The sequence below is a fragment of the Pocillopora damicornis genome, chromosome 14 (genome assembly GCF_964200805.1).
Source record: "Pocillopora damicornis chromosome 14, jaPocDami1.2, whole genome shotgun sequence".
In the NCBI taxonomy this organism is placed as follows: domain Eukaryota; kingdom Metazoa; phylum Cnidaria; class Anthozoa; order Scleractinia; family Pocilloporidae; genus Pocillopora; species Pocillopora damicornis.
The window spans coordinates 780,478-800,815 of record NC_142683.1 but is presented as its reverse complement, the minus strand read 5'-3'; the positions used below and the strand labels follow the sequence as shown (position 1 = coordinate 800,815).

The following is a 20,338-nucleotide window of genomic DNA, read 5'->3' as shown; positions in this document are numbered from 1 at the left end:
AAATCAGCAACTCTGTTTTGGGCGCTCCTGAGTAATTGTCGCGGATTGGTTCTTTCCTCTGGTTCTGGTTGTGGTGGTGGACCACCACCGCGACAATTACTCAGGAGCGCCCAAAACAGAGTTGCTGATTTCTGGAGGAGCTGGATGAAGTATTTCGCCCCAAAGCCCGCTGGGGTCGTCTTTTTCAGGTGTGATAATCCCGAAGTTAATTTGATTTAATCTCATTAAATATGTCATGGGCCGACTAACCTAAATTATCAACACTCTCGAGTTAGCAGCTGGATAATGTTACTATGTCGATATTCGAATGTCATGGTTTTTGCCCGCCTATCTTTGCTTTGCAGTTTCGTATTTCAAATGCGTGATTCAGTAGTAGTAGAGATGGCACCAAGGAAGGGTTTCTCGCCCTTCACTCCGGTCATCAGCCCTGAATTAAGTCCACAATTGACTTAGTTCATTCTAAGTTCGAAAGTTTGTGGATCAACGCCGACGCAATACTTTAAGCGGTCGCCTGTTGTCGCCAGTTTTCCAAGCGATTTTCAAAGAATCGACAGTGCCCACATTCGGCTGCTAGATGGCCACCATTACTCGAACAAGAAGTCCTCTAATGCAACGGAAATTGTCTGTTCCTCGTTTGGGTTGATAACCACTCTGCTTCGTCGTTCCTCTTCAGAAAGCTCTGAGTTCATTTCGCAGCTGAGAGATTTGCTGAACCCAGTAGATCTCAGTAAAATGTCTATCGACGAAGAAAATGAAGGCCAAGCAAACAAAGAACGACCACGTGCTTCACGATGCTTGGAAATGTCAACGACACCAACGAACAAGACATCATCTGTGGCCATGACACCCCCAAACAGTGGAAACTCGCAAAGAGCTGAAAAAAAGAATGTTTCCCCAAATCTAAAGGAGATCAGCGAAAAGGAAGATTTGGATACTCCAGAAAAGGTGCTGTTGATGAAGCAGCGAAGCAGTCGCGTCATCAAGGACGTGCATAACGTGTGCGAAAGAAACAGGGAAAGTTTGACGATGGTACTTTCGAACATGTGCGCATTTGGCGACCCAGAAGCGAAGGCCATCGTCAATGAAATTGTCGAAGAGATGGCTGTAAAAATGGGAGTAAAGAGGAGTGTGGAAGAGCTAGTTGGCGACGACACAATGTCGAAGTACGTGGCGTGCCTGAGAGTTCCTGATTGGAAGCTTGTCCTTTTCCAGGCGATGGCGAGAGTTTCTTCGAAAACGTGGCAATCCGTGATAAACATCACAGGGCTCAGAAGGACAGGGGTAAGATGTTTAGTTACGTTGGTCTTACGTCGGTATATTAATATTCATACTTGGCGCCCCGGCTAAGGGAATAAAAGAACAAAAAAAGAACTATTCCATCGCGAGCCTCAATGTTTACAGCAGCTCTTTCTTTTGTTTTATTCAGTTATTCTCGTAAGCGAAGCCTTGTACAGGAAAAGATAAGCAGGCTTTTTTTTATTACTTAAGCGGGCGTTTTACTCAACTGCGTCTTCAAAATTACCCTAGGTCTGTTTTCTAGAGCAATTTCAGCCAGTGGTAAGCTCTTTTTCAGCTGGTGAAATATGCTGGAAGCCGTATGATAATCATCCACATATTTTGTGTGTGTGTGTGTGTGTGTTGTACTTCCAAATCAAAATAACTATAACTGTTAAATTTTTTTGGCCTTGCAAGCAGTTCTTTGTATGGAAGGTGGTTATTATAATAATGTCTAAGGTGAAATGGGTTGGTGAAGGGTGCAGTTTTTGTCTTGACTAATTTAGTGTAAAAAATTGTTTTGCAGGTAGAGCTCACATGTTGTTTGGAATTTTTCCCCGTGATGGTGCTGTATATAGCCAGCAAAGTGCAAAATCAGTCTACACATTGACAATTGCCAACTGTAAAGAAGACAGGTTTGTGAATTGCAACTTGCTTGAACTCTTTACTACCTTCTGGCTAGAATATGCTTGTGGTTGTATGTGCATTTAACTTAAATAACACAATGACAGATTTTTGTAAGCCCCACTCAGTTGCAATATCACCAGGTCATGTATCCACTCTGAGATCTAAGTGGATTGATATCAATATCCCTAATTTGGCTTTAATGCACTAAATGTAATAATGACTGTATAGATTTTTGGTTTTTGTTTGTTGACAGAGACAACTTCAAGATTCTTTTTGAGGACATCAACCACCAGAAGAAAATATTAAAGGAAAAAGGAATGACAGTTGATGGTAGACATTACACCGTTGAATTTCTGGGTAAGAATCAATGTTAGTCTTGGAATTTGCTTTAAAAGTCAACTTCTTGTTCATGATACTATTTATAGAAATTTATTGTGTTTTTACCCAGTTGGTAGTCTGACTAGAACTAGATTGAAGCAGTAGTCAAACTAGTTTTTTATATTGTAAAACATGTTCAAGGTTTAACTGCAGCAGCAAGAAATAAAACCTGGAATTTATTACTATTTTACGTCAGAAATTGATTTGACTACCCTTTTCTTTAGATACATTAGAGATTAATTTCCTGGAAAGTTTAGCATGTTAACTTTTGCTTTCCCATTTCTGTTATCAAACTTAGTTGTACTGGACTACAAGACCTTGGTACTTCTTTTGGTGAAGAAGATGAATGCTTCATTCATGTTAGGTGGTATAGAGGTGTCAGTGTCGAGTTCTGTTTCATCTGCAATGCTATCAGGGTAAAGTACTCAAATGATATAGAAATTAGTATGGGGCAACTGCAACTTGTGCTGTTAAAGTTGAGGTACATAAAAGTGCTGCATCAGTTCATCAACTTTTTTTACAGTGATTTCAGATGACTTTGATATTTGCCAATATTTGGGAAAATAATTAGTGAGTGATAGAAACATCAAGTAGCTTTAATTCAGTCAAAAAAAGTTGTAAAGTACTTCTCTAAAGGTCATTCTGCTTTTAAAACATTTAAAAATCACTGAAAGTATGAATACATGTACTGTAAAAAGAACAAGGCTCACACAGAGTCATAAATTCTTGGAAAAGTCTTGATTTTCCAGACCTGGAAAGAGTCTTGAAATTGAAGATAATGTCTAGAAAAATAGTTCAAGTCTGGAGTTTTTTTTATAGCTACAAAAAGTGCTTAATAAGTTCATTTTTTTCCCCTGTGGTCAATTCAATCTCGCCTGTAGCTAAGACATTCAATCACAGAATGAGAAGTTTCACAATTGCACCATGGTTATTGTACATTTGCAGTGCATCATGAAAGAAGCTTGGTTTCTGCATTTTTCAAGATCTCTATTGATCACCTATTTGACCATCTTCAGTCTGGAAAAATAAATTGATGTTTTGGAAAAAAGGTCTGGGAAAAGTCTTGAATTTTGGATCCAAAAATCTGCATGAACTCTGAAGAAGATAATCGGAAGCATGATAAATGTGTAGTTCTATCTGAAATTATAATTATAAATTATTTGATAGTGTGCCTGTTTTTGTCAGGGTTGCAAATGCCATGATGTTGCTCCAGATGAGACATGCCTGGATTGCCTCAGAAGCAAATGCAACATGGGAAGGTGTGTAGGCATTTGATCATTGTCATATTAAATTACATTCAAACACATAAAGGGGATTTTCTTACTGTTACATAACAAAATGAATTTTGTAAGCCATGGGGAAATGACTTGTACTAAAGCATGAACTGAAATTAAGTGTGTAGTTTGGGGTTTTTTTTTTTTAAATTGTTGCTAGTAAACTAAAATCCTCATTCAGGATCTTTTGCCAAACTTGGAAGGTTGCCAAAAATTGTTTTCATACTGTCAGGAAAGGAGTACTCATAGTTTGGTAATTGAAAAAGAAAAAGAAAAACATTTTTAGAGAAAAACATGAAATAATTCATTGCTTCAGAAAATCAATCATTCTTTGAAATTGTCTTGTAGATCAACTGGTATATGAGATGATCTGGTTTTTCTTTTGGACAAAGAGCTTTGCAACATTCAACTTTGTGCTCTCCATATGGAGATGCGCAACACTGAACAGTTGTTGGCATCCATTGGTCTTCTTGCATACAGGGTAGATTCCCTAGCAGAGGCCAATGCTGCCTTGAAAAACTATGGCCCAGAGTCATTTCATGGCGATTGCATCTCAGTAAAGAAGAAGTCAGATCAACAGTCTGTTATTACAAAGCAGAATATCCATGTCAGTTCAATGTCTGGTAAGACATTTCCTAAAATAATGTTTTCAAGAGATGTTTTCCATAGGTCTTAGGTAAAATCTTTTTTTTTTCTTTTTTAATTTACCCTCATGCTGTTGTGTTTCAGGTCCAACAGATTGGGAAATCCTTCAACACCTTAAAGAAATTGTAGAACTTGCCCTACCACTGGATAAATTCAAGAAGCCGTATGAAGATGTGAATATGGCAAAAAATTTGATCCTTAACAGAGTTACATTTTACCAGGCTCGTGTTGATGTTAGTAAGAAGCAACTATTATTTTTATACTTGCAACTTGATTTAACATCATGTAGTCAAGATCATTGGTAATGTGTATTCATTGAGTTCATACAGCGTCCAGACGATCCGTTGGAGTGCGCTTTAGGAATCAAATACCTCTGTGAGTATTTCTTTAATTGCTACAGTCTCCTATGTAATTTGCCCATCTTATGACTAATTCCATCACACAGCAGCTTGAAATTAATGGAGCTCCATTAACTGAAAGCTACTGCATGTAGGAATATAGGTGAGCTCAGGATTGAAGTGTGAACCATTGTTTAATTTTAGCATGTCTGATTCTGTTAGTTAACACACCTTAAAGTGTAGAGTAACACAGAATTTTCTATAGTTAGAGATCCATAGGTGCAGTGTAACCCAGTGTTTAATTTAGTTCAAGGTAACTAACATAGGCTGCACTTTAGGTGGTACACCAATGGGTGCAGTGTAACCCAGTGTTTAATTTAGTTAAAGGTAACTAACATAGGCTGCATGTTAGGTGGCACTCCCATAGGTGCAGTGTAACCCAGTGTTTTCTTTAGTAAACAGTAACTAACATAGGCTGCACTTTAGGTGGCACACCCATGGGTGCAGTGTAACCTAGTGTTTTATTTAGTTAAAGGTAATTAACATAGGCTGCACTTTAGGTGGCACACCCATGGGTGCAGTGTAACCCAGTGTTTTCTTTAGTAAACGGTAACTAACATAGGCTGCACTTTAGGTGGCACACCCATGGGTGCAGTATAACCTAGCGTTTTATTTAGTTAAAGGTAATTAACATAGGCTGCACTTTAGGTGGCACACCCATGGGTGTAGTGTAGCCCAGTGTTGTATTTAGTAAAGGTAACTAACATAGGCTGCACTTTAGGTGGCACACCCATGGGTGCAGTGTAACCCAGTGTTTTATTTAGTTCAAGGTCACTACTGTAGGCTGCACTTTAGGTGGCACACCCATAGGTGCAGTGTAACCCAGTGTTTTCTTTAGTAAACAGTAACTAACATAGGCTGCACTTTAGGTGGCACATCCATGGGTGCAGTGTAACCTAGTGTTTTATTTAGTTAAAGGTAATTAACATAGGCTGCACTTTAGGTGGCACACCCATGGGTGCAGTGTAACCTAGTGTTTTATTTAGTTAAAGGTAATTAACATAGGCTGCACTTTAGGTGGCACACCCATGGGTGCAGTGTAAACCAGTGTCTTATTTAGTTAAAGGTAACTAACATAGGCTGCACTTTAGGTGGCACAGCCATGGATGCAGTGTAACCCATTGTTTTCTTTAGTTAAAGGAAACTTACTTTGGCTGCATTTAGGTGGTACACCCATAGGTGCAGTGTAACCCAGTGTTTTCTTTAGTTCAAGGTAACTAACATAGGCTGCACTTTAGGTGGCACACCCATGGGTGCAGTGTAACCCAGTGTTTTATTTAGTTAAAGGTAACTACTGTAGGCTGCACTTTAGGTGGCACACCCATAGGTGCAGTGTAACCCAGTGTTTTCTTTAGTAAACGGTAACTAACATAGGCTGCACTTTAGGTGGCACATCCATGGGTGCAGTGTAACCCAGTGTCTTATTTAGTTAAAGGTAATTAACATAGGCTGCACTTTAGGTGGCACACCCATAGGTGCAGTGTAACCCAGTGTTTTCTTTAGTAAACAGTAACTAACATAGGCTGCACTTTAGGTGGCGCACCCATGGGTGCAGTATAACCTAATGTTTTATTTAGTTAAAGGTAATTAACACAGGCTGCACGTTAGGTGGCATACCCATGGGTGCAGTGTAGCCCAGTGTTGTATTTAGTAAAGGTAACTTCCTTTGGCTGCACTTTAGGTGGCACACCCATGGGTGCTGTGTAACCCAGTGTCTTATTTAGTTAAAGGTAATTAACATAGGCTGCACTTTAGGTGGCACATCCATGGGTGCAGTGTAACCTAGTGTTGCTAATGAGTGACTGTAACCCAGTTCAGTTTTTTCTAGAAAGTGCTGTCCTTTAAGTAGCATAAAGACATGCAGGCATTCTCTTAAGACAATGAAATTGGTGTGAGGGAACATTTCTTCAAATAGTATGGTAGCACAATGTTATGTAATTAATGCATTTTTCCAAATGTTAAGTACTTTTCAGGAGCTTTAAGCAAGGGCACTTTTGTAAGAGATTTTGGTTCACATACTGAGATAATTGATTTGGAAGGCTCAGGTTTGTAGAACAACAGTAGTAATAACACTTTGTTTTTTCTTTGGTTACAAGTTCTGATTTTTTCTCACTGGCTAAAGAAGGTTTACCATACTATAATATGACTTTATTGAGTGTTTTATGCTGAAATATAAAAATTTTGGAAAATGAGTTTGGAAAATATTAAAATAATTAAACTTATTGCTAATGATGAGCCTAGGAGCTGGTACCTTAAAGGTTAGTGTGAACCCACTGACCAGCTTTGCTCCAGTTTAACTTTGCCTAAATGATATTTAGCCACATCAAAAGGAGCTTTTTGTTTTTAATTCCTCAAAAATATTTACCCAAGGAAAACAAAATGTTTACTTGCAACAGTTATTTGAATGATGTGATAACATATAGGGCCTCTCATTACAGTCTTTCTCAGGTCTTATTTCAGGTTTTGGCTATTTTGCAGATATTAAAGCTGACATGGAGCCTCGCCTTGTTCAGTGGCAAGGCAAGTTGGATGAGCTACATGTCTTTTTCAAGAAGTTGTGCAAGTCACGCAAAAAGTCACTATTCACTATTCACTATTGTTTTTCTTGCGTTAGATCTGCTTTTTTCGATTCGATTGCACCTTGACTATTTTTGTACCGCTACTCCTCTTGCGTTATATTTATTTAAATGAGCAATTTTTAAAAGACAGAAAATGTCTTTCTTTCAATAACGTGGCGGAATAAAACAATTACACAAAGATGTTACTATGATACTTTTTGGTACGAAATATTTTATTTTTGACCAGCACTGTTATGCCTAATTTTGTCCATAAACGGACAAAATTGCTCCGATTTTGAGACGACATTACACAGGGTTCTCAGTTGAACCCGTAACCCGTAACACCTGTCACGGGTGTCACAGGTAAGTGTTACGGTTGTCAAAGTGCTTCAACCAGTAGATCAATTCGTCTATCAAATGCAAATAAAAGAACGGCTTTTTGAGTAAATTGCTGGGTAAACTATTGACTGTTAGTTGCTTTCGCAATGTACCTTTCTTCGGTTTTAGTTGTCAAAGTGAATAGCCTTTTTGCAGACCATAGAATGACCGAACAATCGCTTCACGTCTCCGCAACGTTGAATATGGCCGCCATATTGAATTTGTAAATTTGAACCCAGGCCTCTCGCAGATGTCGTCTTTCCAGGTGACATGGCCGCTGCAAAGCGAAAGGCCGACCAGCCGGGGATACTGAACTTTTTCGCAAAGTAAGTGTCATAGTATGTTCAAAAGAGATTTAAAAGAGACCAGTTTCATCTATTTACTTTCGAGACCTCGCTTTAATAGTGAAATTATTTGAGGAGGGTATCGTCGGTGTCCTGTCACGCTGTAAACCGGTGTAAAGGTCGTTCCGGTTTACCGGTTTGAAGTAAGCATTGTTAACTCATGTTTGGTGACCTTTCTCAAGAAGCAGCAAGTTAAATTTTGCAAGTAAAACGTCGGGGATTAGAAAAAATAAACACTGCCTGTAACGACAAATTTAGTTGGTCTGTTCAACAAAATTAACACTTGAAAAGATAGAGGGGCCGCAGCCAGGATGAAACATCTTGTAAAATTTAAAAAACGATCTCTGGCTAAAACTTTTAAAAATACGAGCTTTCGGCTGTTTGCGCTACAGCCTTCAACGGGTAAAAATTGTTTAAAAAATTCCTTGTGGTGACTGTCCATGGTGTTATATTGGTGAGACTGGCAGGGCCTTCAACACAAGAAAGAAAGAACACCTCAGAAATGTGAAAACCGCGGCAAAAGGCTCAAGAATTTCCAATCACGTCTGGGCCAATAATCACGCAATAGACTTTGATAATGCATCTATTATTGACAAAGGCAGTTTTAGAACAAGAAAAACACTAGAAGCGTGGCATTCCAAGTTAACTCCCAATGCAGACAACAATTCCTGTCCTTTGCCCGGACAATACAACATTCTTTTTAACAAACATTCTTAGTTATTAGCATTTTTAATTTCCTACTTTGTACTTCACACCTAGTATTTTTAACAAACATTCTTAGTTATTAGCATTTTTAATTTCCTACTTTGTACTTCACACCTAGTATTTCTTACCTTTTTATCATTTTACCCGTTGAAGGCTGTAGCGCAAACAGCCGAAAGCTCGTATTTTTAAAAGTTTTAGCCAGAGATCGTTTTTTAAATTTTACAAAATTAACACTGTTCACAGGAAGAGTAAATTCTGTAAATTTAATTAGTATTCCAGAATTTGTGGCACTAACTGTTCGCACAATGGCAATTTTATTTTTATACAACAAAAAGTTAATTGAGGATATAGTGAAAGTTCAAAACAAGACAGAGACTAACACTAATATAGTTTAAAAAGTATTTTCTTACAGCTTTTTAAAACTATTTGTAAAATAATTTTTACAGGACCTCTAGGCAAACTGACGCATTAGCTGTTGGCACAAATGATGTTTCTAAAAATATAGAGGTCAATGACAAATCATCAGCTTCAAACCCCTTGTCAAAACGTCCCCCAAGCAACAACTGTCCATCGGAAATCCCTCAAGAAGAAATCCTATCATCACTGTCCAGGTTGGATAAGCAGAAGGGGCAAATACACACGTATTATATTACACGTCTATGAGCCTTCTACTGGAGTTTGGTGGCTGGCCTTCCAAGAAAATGTTGGGATGTTTTGTTTGCTGTGCAGACTCCATGATACATGTACGAAAAGAAACAAGGACTACACGTGGAACACCAAACCATGTGTTAGAATGATAACTCAAGCCATTCAGCTGCACTTCAATAGTGACATGCACCGTTCTGCAATTGAAAAGGAGCATCTCAAGCAAATTTCCCCTTTCCAGAAAGAGCATGAATCAAGGAAGCAATGTGAAAATGAAGTATTGAACAAAGTCTTTATGTCCATCTACTGGTTGGCAAAAGAAGAGATTTCTAACACAAAACTTTTGTCCCTTTTAAACTTGATGGAACGGGCAGGTTTACAAAACCTCAAACATTTTACATATACTGGGGAAGGTACACTGCAAGAAATGTTTCTCATTCTAGGGCAAGTTGTGAAGGACAGAGTAACTGAAAGAGTGAATAAGTCCAAATTTTTTGGCTGTCTTGTTGATGAAGTGACAGACGTTTCTGTTCTTCAACAGTTTGTCACTTTTGTTAAGTACGTCCATGAGGGGAAAAGCAGGACTGAGTTTTTGCACACAGAACATCTGTCTGAAGCTACAGGTAAAGCACTTGCAGAATCCCTTGAAGGTATCCTGGAAAAATGTTCTCTTGACATTTCGAAGATGAAGTCTTGTGTTTCTGATGGGGCCAATGTAATGCTTGGGGCACATAATGGAATGGTCGCACACATCCGAAAGAAAGTCCCTGACCTTGTTAACATTCACTGTGTTTGTCACCGGTTGGCATTGGCGTGTGTCGACACGTGCAAAGAACTGACATACTTGCTGACCGTGGAAAGATTGCTGAATCAAGTGTGGAAATTTTATGACTACTCTCCTAAGAAAACGGCCAAGTTAGTGATGGTACAAATGGAACTTCTTAAGCTCCTTCCTACTGAGCAAATGGCGCAGGCCAAGAAGAGAGTAAAGAAAGCCAAGAAAGCAGCAGCAACCAGATGGCTTTCACACAAGGCTTCAGTGGAATCTATGAAGCAAGAGTTTGTGGCGCATATTACTGTGTTTGATTTCTTTAAAGAATCAGATGCAACAGCATGTGGTTTGTTAACCCAGACTCGGAATCACAAGTTTATTGGTGCAATTTACATCATGGATGCTGTTTTGCCTCCCCTGGCGATCCTCAGCAAAGCTTTTCAATTTGGGGAACTTAGTTTTGATGCAATTCCTTCAGCAATTTCTGCCTGTATAGCAAAGTTGGATAAAGCTGTGAGTGAGAAAGATGAAATCCTTGCCTAGTTAAGCCAGGATATGGAGGAGAATGGCAAGTTTGGAATGATCGAGCTATCACCTAATGATGCAACTACGCAGTTCCTGAGTCGTCTCTGCGTTTCCTATGTAGAGAACCTAAAGAAGAACATCTCTAGTCGTTTCCCCAACATCCCACTCATAGCTGCTTTCTCGATATTTAATCCAGAGGCCATCCCTGAAAGGAATTCACCAGAGTTCAAAAGATATGGTGAGGAAAAGCTGGCCAAACTGGCAGACCACTTCAGCTCTACATTGGATACTGAAAGGTTAAAATCAGAATGGGATCACTTCAAGTTCATGGCTCTAGAGATAAAGCAGGAGTATTCAACTGTCAGCACAATGCTCAAAACCACGCCAACTGAATGGCTTCTTTCAAAGCTGACAAGTTCAAAGTCCTACAGCTTCATGTTTCCAAACCTTGTCTCGCTAGCAGAATTGGCACAGAGCATACCTGTCACCAATGCCTGGCCCGAGAGAGGAGGCAGTGCAATTAAACGTATTAAAACAAGGCTACGAAACAGGCTCGCAGACAAGATGCTCGACAGCTTGTTACACTTATCGATCAATGCACCACTTCCTGGCTCAGATGAAGCTTCTGCCATCATACAGGAAGCTTCAACAAGGTTTGTAGCAGCGAAAGAGAGAAGGAAGCTACCTAGCAGACAAGACGTGCAAGGAAGTGAAACAGAAGCTGGTGCTTCAAGTGTAGATCAGAATCGATCTAGTAGAACTGAACTAGAAGTAAGGATACAGCAACTTGAAGATCAACTGGAGGTCGAAATGATTCATGCTGATCACAGCACGCTACTGTTGAAGAATATGCTTCTGCAGTTCTGTCATACTGGATGCGAGAGTGAGTAAGAGGATGGGACAGATGAGAGTGACGATGACAGTTAAAACAGTAAACAAATCACAGTAAATAGTAACAAAGAAAGTGAAGAACACAGTAAATCACTGCCGTTGTGGAGAAGAGTTAGATCAAAGTTGTTGTTCAGATTCATTCATTAACAAATATTTGCGCTATCTTATACTGTTTCTCATTTAGATATATAGCAGTTACTGGGTCAGTGTGGCCTTGAGAATTAGTTTTTGTAAGTGGGTGCCCCCATTTGGAGAGGACTGGTTACCTAATAATTATTTTTGTACAAAATGAATGCCATTAACTCAGAAAGCAAAGCATTGTTATTGCAGGTTAATATTTCATTGAATATTGCAGTGTAGTTTTCAGTTTGATAAGAGATAATTTCAACTTTCCGTAGTTCGAAGCCACTGAACAGATTACAAAATGTACTTAAACTTGTTTGGAGAAAATGAGAAAATATGCCCCCAAAATGAAGGAAAAAGCATTTCTGAGCATCTTAAATAAAAAATTTCCCGGGGGAGCATGCCCCCGGACCCCCCTAGCAGCTTGGGCCCTACGGGCCCAAGTTACACGCCCGAAGGGCGTGTATATTAGGGTTACGCCTGTAACTGCCAAAGCAACGGCTGTACAAAATTCTACTGAGAACCCTGTTACAGCTTTTTGGCAGCGATCGCCAAGAAACTGAATGTGCCACGGAATTACACCCAATTAAGAAAGATATTTTCTCCCTTCCAGCAGTCATTAGAAAGCCGTTTTGTCCCCTCAAAATCGGATGTAGTTCACACGTTAAGGGTAATAAACTGATAAAAAAGGATTTACAATTATCCTGTTGTCAATAGGTTCTTATTCACGTATGCTGGGTCATAAACTATTTCTTGCGGCAGAATCATGGGGAAGAAGTTGTCCTTCATTTTAAAATCGCTGAAATTGTAGTAACTAAACCTTGAATGAAACTATTGTAGGAAGATTCATTACTTGACGAGGGAATTCCGCATTTAATTGCACGCGAAAAGCGATACGCGAAGCGATGAGTGCGATATCGCTTTTTAAGTGCAATTTAACGCGGAATTCACGAGCCAAGTAATGGATTTTCCTTGAATCACATATTTGAATAAAAACAAGATAAAAAGAAAACAGCATTACTTATATTTGTTATGTATACGTGGATGCGAAACAATATCACTTAGCCCCGCTAAACAACTCGCCTCGTCAACCAATCAGAAGGCGAGATTTTATGCAATGATGCGATTCTATCTGATATTAGGTCTGCTGACTTGGAAAATACTACACCTAAAATTTAACATCGGCAATCTTACGAGAGAAAGCATAAAGGCTAGGTCTCTCTGACGGCTTATCTCTGGTTGACATTTTAACCAATTCTTGGACCCTTTCATAAAAACCCAACAAAGACGATATCGCCTTAAGCATTCTTCCCATTGAAAAAATGTCACTGGCAACGCCATAGAGTCGTTCACTAACAACCTCAGGGGCTAAATAGCTTTTCCCTTTGCATTTCTTAACGGTCCCGTTTCTGCGGTAAAACGTAACAGATGAAATCTTAAGGCTCTTTCCAAAGTCAATAAGAACTGGGCTGAATTCCCCAGAGGCTGAGGGCCGTTCTAGTACGGGCGACCCTAAAAGCTGGAACGGTGGGATGGCGGAATGGCGGAATGGCGGAAAATGACCCCAAATCCTAAAGCACGGAACGGCGGAAAGTGACCCCAAATCCTAAAGCACGGAACGGCGGAAAATGACCCCAAATCCTAAAGCACAGAACGGCGGAAAATGACCCCAAATCCTAAAGCATGGAACGGCGGAAAATGACCCCAAATCCTAAAGCACGCAACGGCGGAAAATGACCCCAAATCCTAAAGCACGGAACGGCGGGAAATGACCCCAAATCCTGAAGCACAGAACGGCGGAAAATGACCCCAAATCCTAAAGCATGGAACGGCGGAAAATGACCCCAAATCCTAAAGCACGCAACGGCGGAAAATGACCCCAAATCCTAAAGCACGGAACGGCGGAAAATGACCCCAAATCCTAAAGCATATGAGATATTATTGTTTCAATAAATCAATGCAGACGTGACCAGGAAACGTATCAAAATAATAATTGTTTATTGTAGTGTGGTATGTCGAGTTGGTTTCCACATGCTGTGCTACTTTTTATGCCGCGACAAACTCATGGCAAATTTTGCTTAACAAAAGGTAACTAAACAGGTTTACAACGCGAAAACGCAGCTATCTTTCATGCATAATGGTTCATTATTATTTATACCACTCAGTAAAAGAAAAAAATTAATAACACTTAATTTTAGTCACGCGCGTTATCGTCGTGGGGATAAATGAGCCAAGCGCTTGGTGTCTTTGTACAAAATTTGTGCAACATGCCCTGACATCCGTTCCGTGTTTTAGGATTTGGGGTCATTTTCCGCCATTCCGCCATTCCGCCATTCCGCCGTTCCGGCCTTTAGGGTCGCCCTTCCAGTACAACACTGTTTCCTTTGGTGTCGTTATGAAGGTATCCTTTAGAGTGCACGTGGTCTAAAACACTGCATATCTTTTTAAATATAGAAATACAGTTTGCTTTAGTAACTGCGTTGTTATCGGCCGCTTGATGGAGAGTTACACTTTCATGCTGAACACCATGAAATTGAGTCAAGGCATAATGGTGAGGCCTTTGTATAAGTATAGTACATTAATCGACCGTACCACTCGCGGTAGAGAGAAAATTGACCTCGTACCCAAGTCTCTTTCGCGGCCGTGTCCAGTCTTCGTGTTCAAAGCATAACCAGAAAGAAGCGAACTTGGAAATTCAGGTAGAAAACACTCGTTTCCAGCGAAATTCGCGTGAAGTTTTGGTATTGAGACATGTCCCAGGGTGCAGCGATCTTAGATCGTAAAGTGTGGCTGAGAAAAATGCCGATCGGGAGGATTTTCGGGGCGCAAACCACCTCCGCGTGGACCAAGGTCGAAATCGGAGTGTGCAGCCTTGACTTCGTCTTTTGACATGGTTAACAGTGATGGTAAAGCAAGCTTAAAACAGCAGAAATCGCTAGAAACTTCGACGGATACACAGGGCATGAGTAAGTTTTTATTGATTTTACGTGTAAAATATTCAGATTTCGAAATATTTATCGTTATAAATCGACCATATTTCGTTCCCCATACTATGCCTTATAACGTGTTCAAATTTTCAACGGTTCCTCCCGTAACTTAACACCGAGTCACACAACGCGTGACGCGTTCATGAATTCATCGTTGGCTTTTTCTCGAGACTTGAGCTTGGGCCGCCTGTGGTTGATGTGCAGGAAATTCAATGCTCGTTTTAATGAACTTGATGATATGTGAAAGCCCGAGTTGCTCTTCAATCGTTTCTGGTTTGCTTTCATTACGCGACATTCTTCTGTCAGAAGAGTGTCGGGAAAAACACCTCGCAAGGATCGTACGTGACAACACCCTCCACGCCTCGACTAACGCTAAAAAAGCTCCATACAATTCCTTATAATTTTATTATAAGGAATTGTATGGAGCTCTCCGGGATACTTACAGTGCAAGCCCTGTGTGTCTTCTCATGGAGTAGTGGCCTAGAAGTAGGTCGTTTGGAGTGATCGGTGGGGCCTCCCAGATATCGTCGGAACTGGGGTAGAGCGGTCGTCCGTTGACCATGTAGGTGATTTCTGACAGAATTGTTCTCCATTGTTCCTCGGAGTAGGCTTGGTTCTTGCAAGTGGCGTTAAATGCTTGTCTGACTGACTTAATTAGGGTTTCAACAACTCCATTTTGGTGACTCGCATGTGGTGTATTCCATTCCCATCTGAGCTCGCAGCTAAATTTATCAGAGAGGACACTCTTTACCCCAGGAATATCCCAGTTCTGCGTGATTTCCTTTAGGTAGCCTTGGGCACCCACGAAATTTGTACCACGGTCTGACCAGCAAACACTAGGGTGTCCGCGTAGGCAGGCAAACCGTCGAAAGGCCATTAAGAATGCGTCTGAAGTTTTATCGGTGACCAGCTCAAGATGAATCGCACGTGATGTCATGCAAGCGAAGATGATCACTTGTGCCTCTTTCAGAGTTTTGCGGCCGAGCTTGATCTGTACTGGCCCAAACATGTCCATAGCAGTGTTTGAGAATGCCGGGAAGCCAGCTGCTACTCTTAGGTTTGGAATCTGTCCCATGAGCTGGTTGAGAGGCCTCTTCCGTAGTTTTCTGCATATGACACACTTTGAAGTGACGGTCTTAGCCATTCTGCGGAGTCCAATGATCCAGAATCTTTTTCTGGCCTCGTGGATTAAACTCTTATAGCCACAATGCCCACGTCGTTCGTGGAGGTCACGCAGAAGCAAGATCACAAAGGGGTGGTCTTTTGGCAAGATGATAGGTTTTCTCAACTCTTCCGGGAGACATCTGACATCTTCAAGTCGACCATGCGCACGAAAAAGGCTATCTTCATCCTTCTTTGCTACCAGTTTCTTATCCAAGCTGTCTTCGTTGACGTAAAATTGACTCCACTTCAGAAGATGGGTCTCGGCAGCCTTCAGTTCCTGAACTGAAATGGGCCCTGACTTTGGGTTCATTTTCCGAGCGTTTTGAATGAAGCGACCGACGTAGGCTAGAGTTCTCCGTATCTTGGAGTACGTAGAACACGTTTTCAGCAAGTGTAAAAGGATAGGATTTCCTTCAGATCCAGGTTGATCTAGTTCAGGACATACTTCCGCGGCGGCACTGTGATGTTTACCGGCTTTCTTCTCTTTCCGAAACGTTTTCTTCTCTCTTAAAGCGTCGAGGTCGTCCACATGAGTGTTAACTCGGGTGTGGTCTTGAGCGCTGGGCCACTTTTCTTCTGGCAACTCTAGGAAGGATGGTCCCTTTGACCACTTCATGAGATGATTAAGATGGATTCCTCTCGTTAGAGCATCTGCGGGGTTGTTGTTAGACTTGATGTAGCGTATTTGGTCTGCCCCAATCGTCTCTTGAATTTCAGCCACTCTGGCAGATACGAAAGGCCTGAATTCCCGTGGTGGCGTTCTGATCCAGGACAAAACGGTTGATGAATCGATCCAGAAGAATCTTTCCTAGTCCTGGGCTTTTGCGAACTCCAATGCTTTTACACATGTAACGTACATGCGTGCAAGTGCTAAACAGCCCAACAGTTCTAATCTCGGGATGCTCTTCTTCTTCAGAGGTGCGACGAAAGCCTTTATCGTGACTGGAACACTACGATAGTCTCCGCCAGCAAGTTTCCACCGTATGAAGATGACCGCACCATAAGCCTGCTCACCACCATCGGAGAATCCGTGAATTTGAGGCACGCCCACTGCGTTGTTTGGTTTTAGCTTGCGGTCAAACTGAAATGACAGGAGATCATTTATGGACTGGACATTCTCTAACCATGTTTGCTGAATACTCTCGGGAAGGATGTCGTCCCAGCTGTAACCTGAACTCCATAATCCTTGCAGGTCAATTCTGAACTTGATTGCGACGGGCAGCACAAGACCGATGGGGTCCCATAACTGACCAACAAGACCTAAACAGCGCCTCTTTGTCAGGACATCCAGTTCTCCGAGGTCATTCTTTTTGAAGGTGAACGTGTCTAGCTGTTTATCCCAGCTTAGGCCGAGAAGATCCGTGAACCGTTCACCGTTGGATTGGTCGATTTCTGCCTCATTGGAATGCCAAGTTTTGATCTGGAAGTTGCCTTTCGCGAGGACAGCGTCGATGTGGCTGATAATCTGCTTTGCCTTGGTTACTGTTTCTCTGGAGCCACCGATGTCATCCACGTACACATGCTGTCGGATTTCTCCTGCAGCTTCCGGGAATTCTGCGTTCGAAAGCTTGGCTAGCGTGTTGATAGCATTAGTTGCGACGTCAGGGGCCGGTTTATCACCAAAGTTCAGTCTTAGCCACTGGTAAACAGTTGGTTTGTCACGTGTGTTGCTCCTCCAAAGAAACCTGTGGTACACCTGATCCTCAGGATGTACCAGGATTTGGTTGAACATTTTACGAACGTCACCAGTGAACGCCACTTTGTCCCATCGCCATGCTGCCAGTACATCCAGAAGACTATTGATGAAGTTAGGTCCTTTCTCAAGGTAATCGTTGAGGGACAATCCATCATGACCTTTTGAAGATGAATCAAAGACTAGTCGAACTTTTGTGGTTCTTTCTGGCGTAAACACTGCTTGCAATGGGAGGTACCATTCGGGTTTATCATGAGCAATTTGTTCAGGTGGAATCATTGTGATAAAGTTCTGGTCTAACAACTTTTGCACTTCCTCTTTTACGACCTCGAAGCAACCCTTTTTCATAAACCCCCTTTCAGCGGAGAGCATCCTCTTCAGAGCGATGTCGTAGTTGCTTCGTTTTGGAGGCCCTCCTTCTTTCCAGGGCATCTTCACTTGTATTCTCCCGTCGACCAAGGTAGTTGAAGCTGCGAGGGACTTCACGAACTTGCTCTCACGTAACACGTTTTCAGTGCAAGTACAGAGTTTGGTTGGTTTGACTCCAAGGAGGTCTTGGTGCAGAAGTTTCTTGATATCTTCCTCGACACTCACTGTCCCTACTTCTATTGACTGAATTTCAGATAGAGTGGAGCCGCTTGACTCGAACTGTCCCAGAACGTACCATCCAAAACAGTTTCTTTTCCCGATGGGCTCTCCAGGTTCTCCGGACACTGTGTGAATATCAATGAAGGCCTCTACGAAGTCTGTGCCAATAAGGAGATCTATGGCACCACCCGAGAGATGTATTTTATCGGAAACGTTTTTCAAATGGCTGTATTGTCTCACTGACTCCTTAGAAATTGTTTTGGCACTACTGCAAGGTCTAGTTACGGTATACACTTAAAGGGTCTTCGTAATATCTTCGTCAGAGGGCGAGGCAACCGTGACATCGATTATCTCAGAAGGTTCGCTTTTCTTCTTTCCACCCGCCAGATTCATAGTGAGACGTGTTGCTGCTCCATTTAAGCCAAGTCGACCAGCTGCACTTTTGGAGAGTAGGCTTGTGTTAGACCCGGAGTCCAACATGGCGAGAACTTCGACAAAGTTTCTATTTTTGTCCATAACTTTAACTTTTTGCACAGGGCAAAGTCCAGTAACAGGTTTCAACTTGCTTTTCTGGTACACAGCATTCCCCTGGATGTTACCATTCGATGTAGGTGTGGGCCCTTGGAACTGACTTTGAAACGGTGGTGCTTTGGGATTCAAACTTGAGTTAGTTTCTCCAGTCTTCTCATTATGTAGGCACCGGTGATGGTTTTTTCTGCATTTGTCGCAGGTTGAGCCGTCTGGTTTCTTGCAATCGTTTGTGTGATGCGCTCTCAGACACTTGCGACATCGCCAATGTTGCTTTACAACCTCCCACCTTTGATTGACTGTTAGAATCTGAAACTTAGGACATGCAGCCAGGTGATGTTTGGTCTTACAGCCAAGAGGACATGTTTCATCGTCAGAATCCTCGCTGTTAGCGGCGTTATTTTCTGTCTTTTTGGGACTTTTGTCTCGGCGAATTTCGTTTCTTTCCACTGTGTTGGTGTTCGCTTTCCCTCGGGAACGAATACTCGCTTCTTGATGTAACCAGGTGATTAGATTGCTCACGGTTTCTTCTTTTCCTTCTCTTTTCATTTCTCTACCAAAATCTGAATTGTCACTTGGATCGAGTTTGGACAGAAGCTGGGACATGAGGAACGGCGCTTCAACTGACTCCAGCACAGGACACCCAATATTATCTTCCATGTCACTTACATAACAGGCTATTGTCGTAGCGAAATGCGTTAGGGACTTAGAATCTCGTTTGACTGCTTTAAGATTATTAATCTCGGTGTGCAGTTCGTCCATTAGTTTTCGTCTGTCTGCGAACTCTGTATCCAAAATGATCCACGCGCTGTCAATGGTTTTACAAGTTTTTACTTGGTCGGTCCAGAACGATCCTTTTGGCATTGCATTTCGAAAACGTTGCAATTGTTCATCTTTATCCTGACCGTATTTCTTCATCCAATGGCTGAACTCCTTTTTCCACGTGGCATAGGTTCTGCGAGTTCCGTCCCATACTGGTACAGGTAATCGTTGTAAACTTGAGTTTGACGGTTTTGATCCGATGTTATCGGCCATTTTCTGCACCGCCGACGTCATGGACGACATTGATAATGTTAGCGCTTCCAGAGTTGTCGCATTGTTAGAATTTTCTGAGGAGTTTTGTTCCTTTTGATATGCAGCAAACTTTAAAGTGATTTGAAGGAAATCAGCTTTGGTTTTGTCTCCAGCTTTCTTTGTTGCTAACACGAGTTCGTCTTCTAGGCCAGTGCCTTCGTCGACCAGTCTATCCAGAATTGTTTCCTGCTGTTTCTTGACCAGCCTGTACTTGGTTTCTACTAAACTGAATGCTGCTTCAAGTGTTTTTAGTTCCGGTTTTACGGAGAAAATTGTTTCGAATTCTTCCATTAATTCGTACAAGAGTTTGACGGCATTGTCCAGTTTTCCCGCGAGAGTTTTCACGTCTACCTTCGGCGGCATTGTGAGCGGAATTTAAATGCGAAGCTTGGCGGTAGTTAGTAACTCGGCGTAATCTTCTGCAACAAATTTTGACTGATTCGCTCCTGTGATTGAAGGGCTACTTTACGTTGAAGATTTCACCACTAACTGATTTTTGCGTACATGACCGTACATGGAATTTATTTGCACTTGTAGTAATATAGTCAACTGAAAAATTAAATTAATATGACAAAGAAGGTTATTACACATGTCGATTTTGGTTGAAGCGACGGGAAAAATATTATACTTACAATTTGTGTTCCATATGCGGCTAGTAAGCTTCGAATTGCGATCTGTGGTGACACTTTTGAAATGTAAGTTGCGTAACGAACTTCTAGGTTTTTAAATAATTAGTCACCTGATCTATTTTTGCCGCGTTGCACTA

At 41.5% G+C, this 20,338-nt stretch overlaps 4 protein-coding genes across 5 annotated transcripts; 2 read left to right on the top strand and 2 right to left on the bottom strand.

Annotated features, from left to right (window-relative positions):
* The first annotated feature begins 259 nt into the window (after positions 1–259).
* On the top strand, positions 260–7,356 carry LOC149033889 (uncharacterized). Of its 2 annotated transcripts, XM_089194137.1 has the most exons (9): positions 260–1,281; positions 1,802–1,910; positions 2,156–2,259; positions 2,579–2,696; positions 3,466–3,539; positions 3,903–4,177; positions 4,284–4,574; positions 6,561–6,642; positions 7,076–7,356. In XM_089194137.1, exons 2-6 carry the CDS (start codon positions 1,813–1,815, stop codon positions 4,037–4,039), a joined length of 531 nt encoding a protein of 176 aa, XP_089050263.1. In that variant the 5' UTR covers positions 260–1,281; positions 1,802–1,812; the 3' UTR covers positions 4,040–4,177; positions 4,284–4,574; positions 6,561–6,642; positions 7,076–7,356. The 2 variants fall into 2 exon arrangements, with proteins under 2 accessions (XP_089050263.1, XP_089050262.1); XM_089194136.1 differs by lacking the exons at positions 3,466–3,539; positions 3,903–4,177; positions 4,284–4,574; positions 6,561–6,642; positions 7,076–7,356 and having other exon boundaries at positions 289–1,281; positions 2,579–3,363.
* Positions 7,357–7,459: 103 nt separating this feature from the next.
* Positions 7,460–10,542, top strand: LOC149033888 (zinc finger protein 862-like). The gene is made up of 2 exons (XM_089193802.1): positions 7,460–7,859; positions 9,029–10,542. The coding sequence occupies exon 2, from the start codon at positions 9,094–9,096 to the stop codon at positions 10,540–10,542; it is 1,449 nt and encodes a 482-aa protein (XP_089049928.1). The 5' UTR covers positions 7,460–7,859; positions 9,029–9,093.
* Positions 10,543–14,964: 4,422 nt separating this feature from the next.
* Positions 14,965–17,814, bottom strand: LOC149033887 (uncharacterized). Its single transcript, XM_089193801.1, has 2 exons — positions 16,547–17,814; positions 14,965–16,450 (listed from the first exon to the last, which is right to left on the bottom strand). The coding sequence occupies exons 1-2, from the start codon at positions 17,812–17,814 to the stop codon at positions 14,965–14,967; spliced, it is 2,754 nt and encodes a 917-aa protein (XP_089049927.1).
* A 450-nt stretch (positions 17,815–18,264) lies between these two features.
* Positions 18,265–19,935, bottom strand: LOC149033886 (uncharacterized). The gene has a single exon (XM_089193108.1). It carries the CDS (start codon positions 19,933–19,935, stop codon positions 18,265–18,267), a length of 1,671 nt encoding a protein of 556 aa, XP_089049234.1.
* Positions 19,936–20,338: the final 403 nt, after the last annotated feature.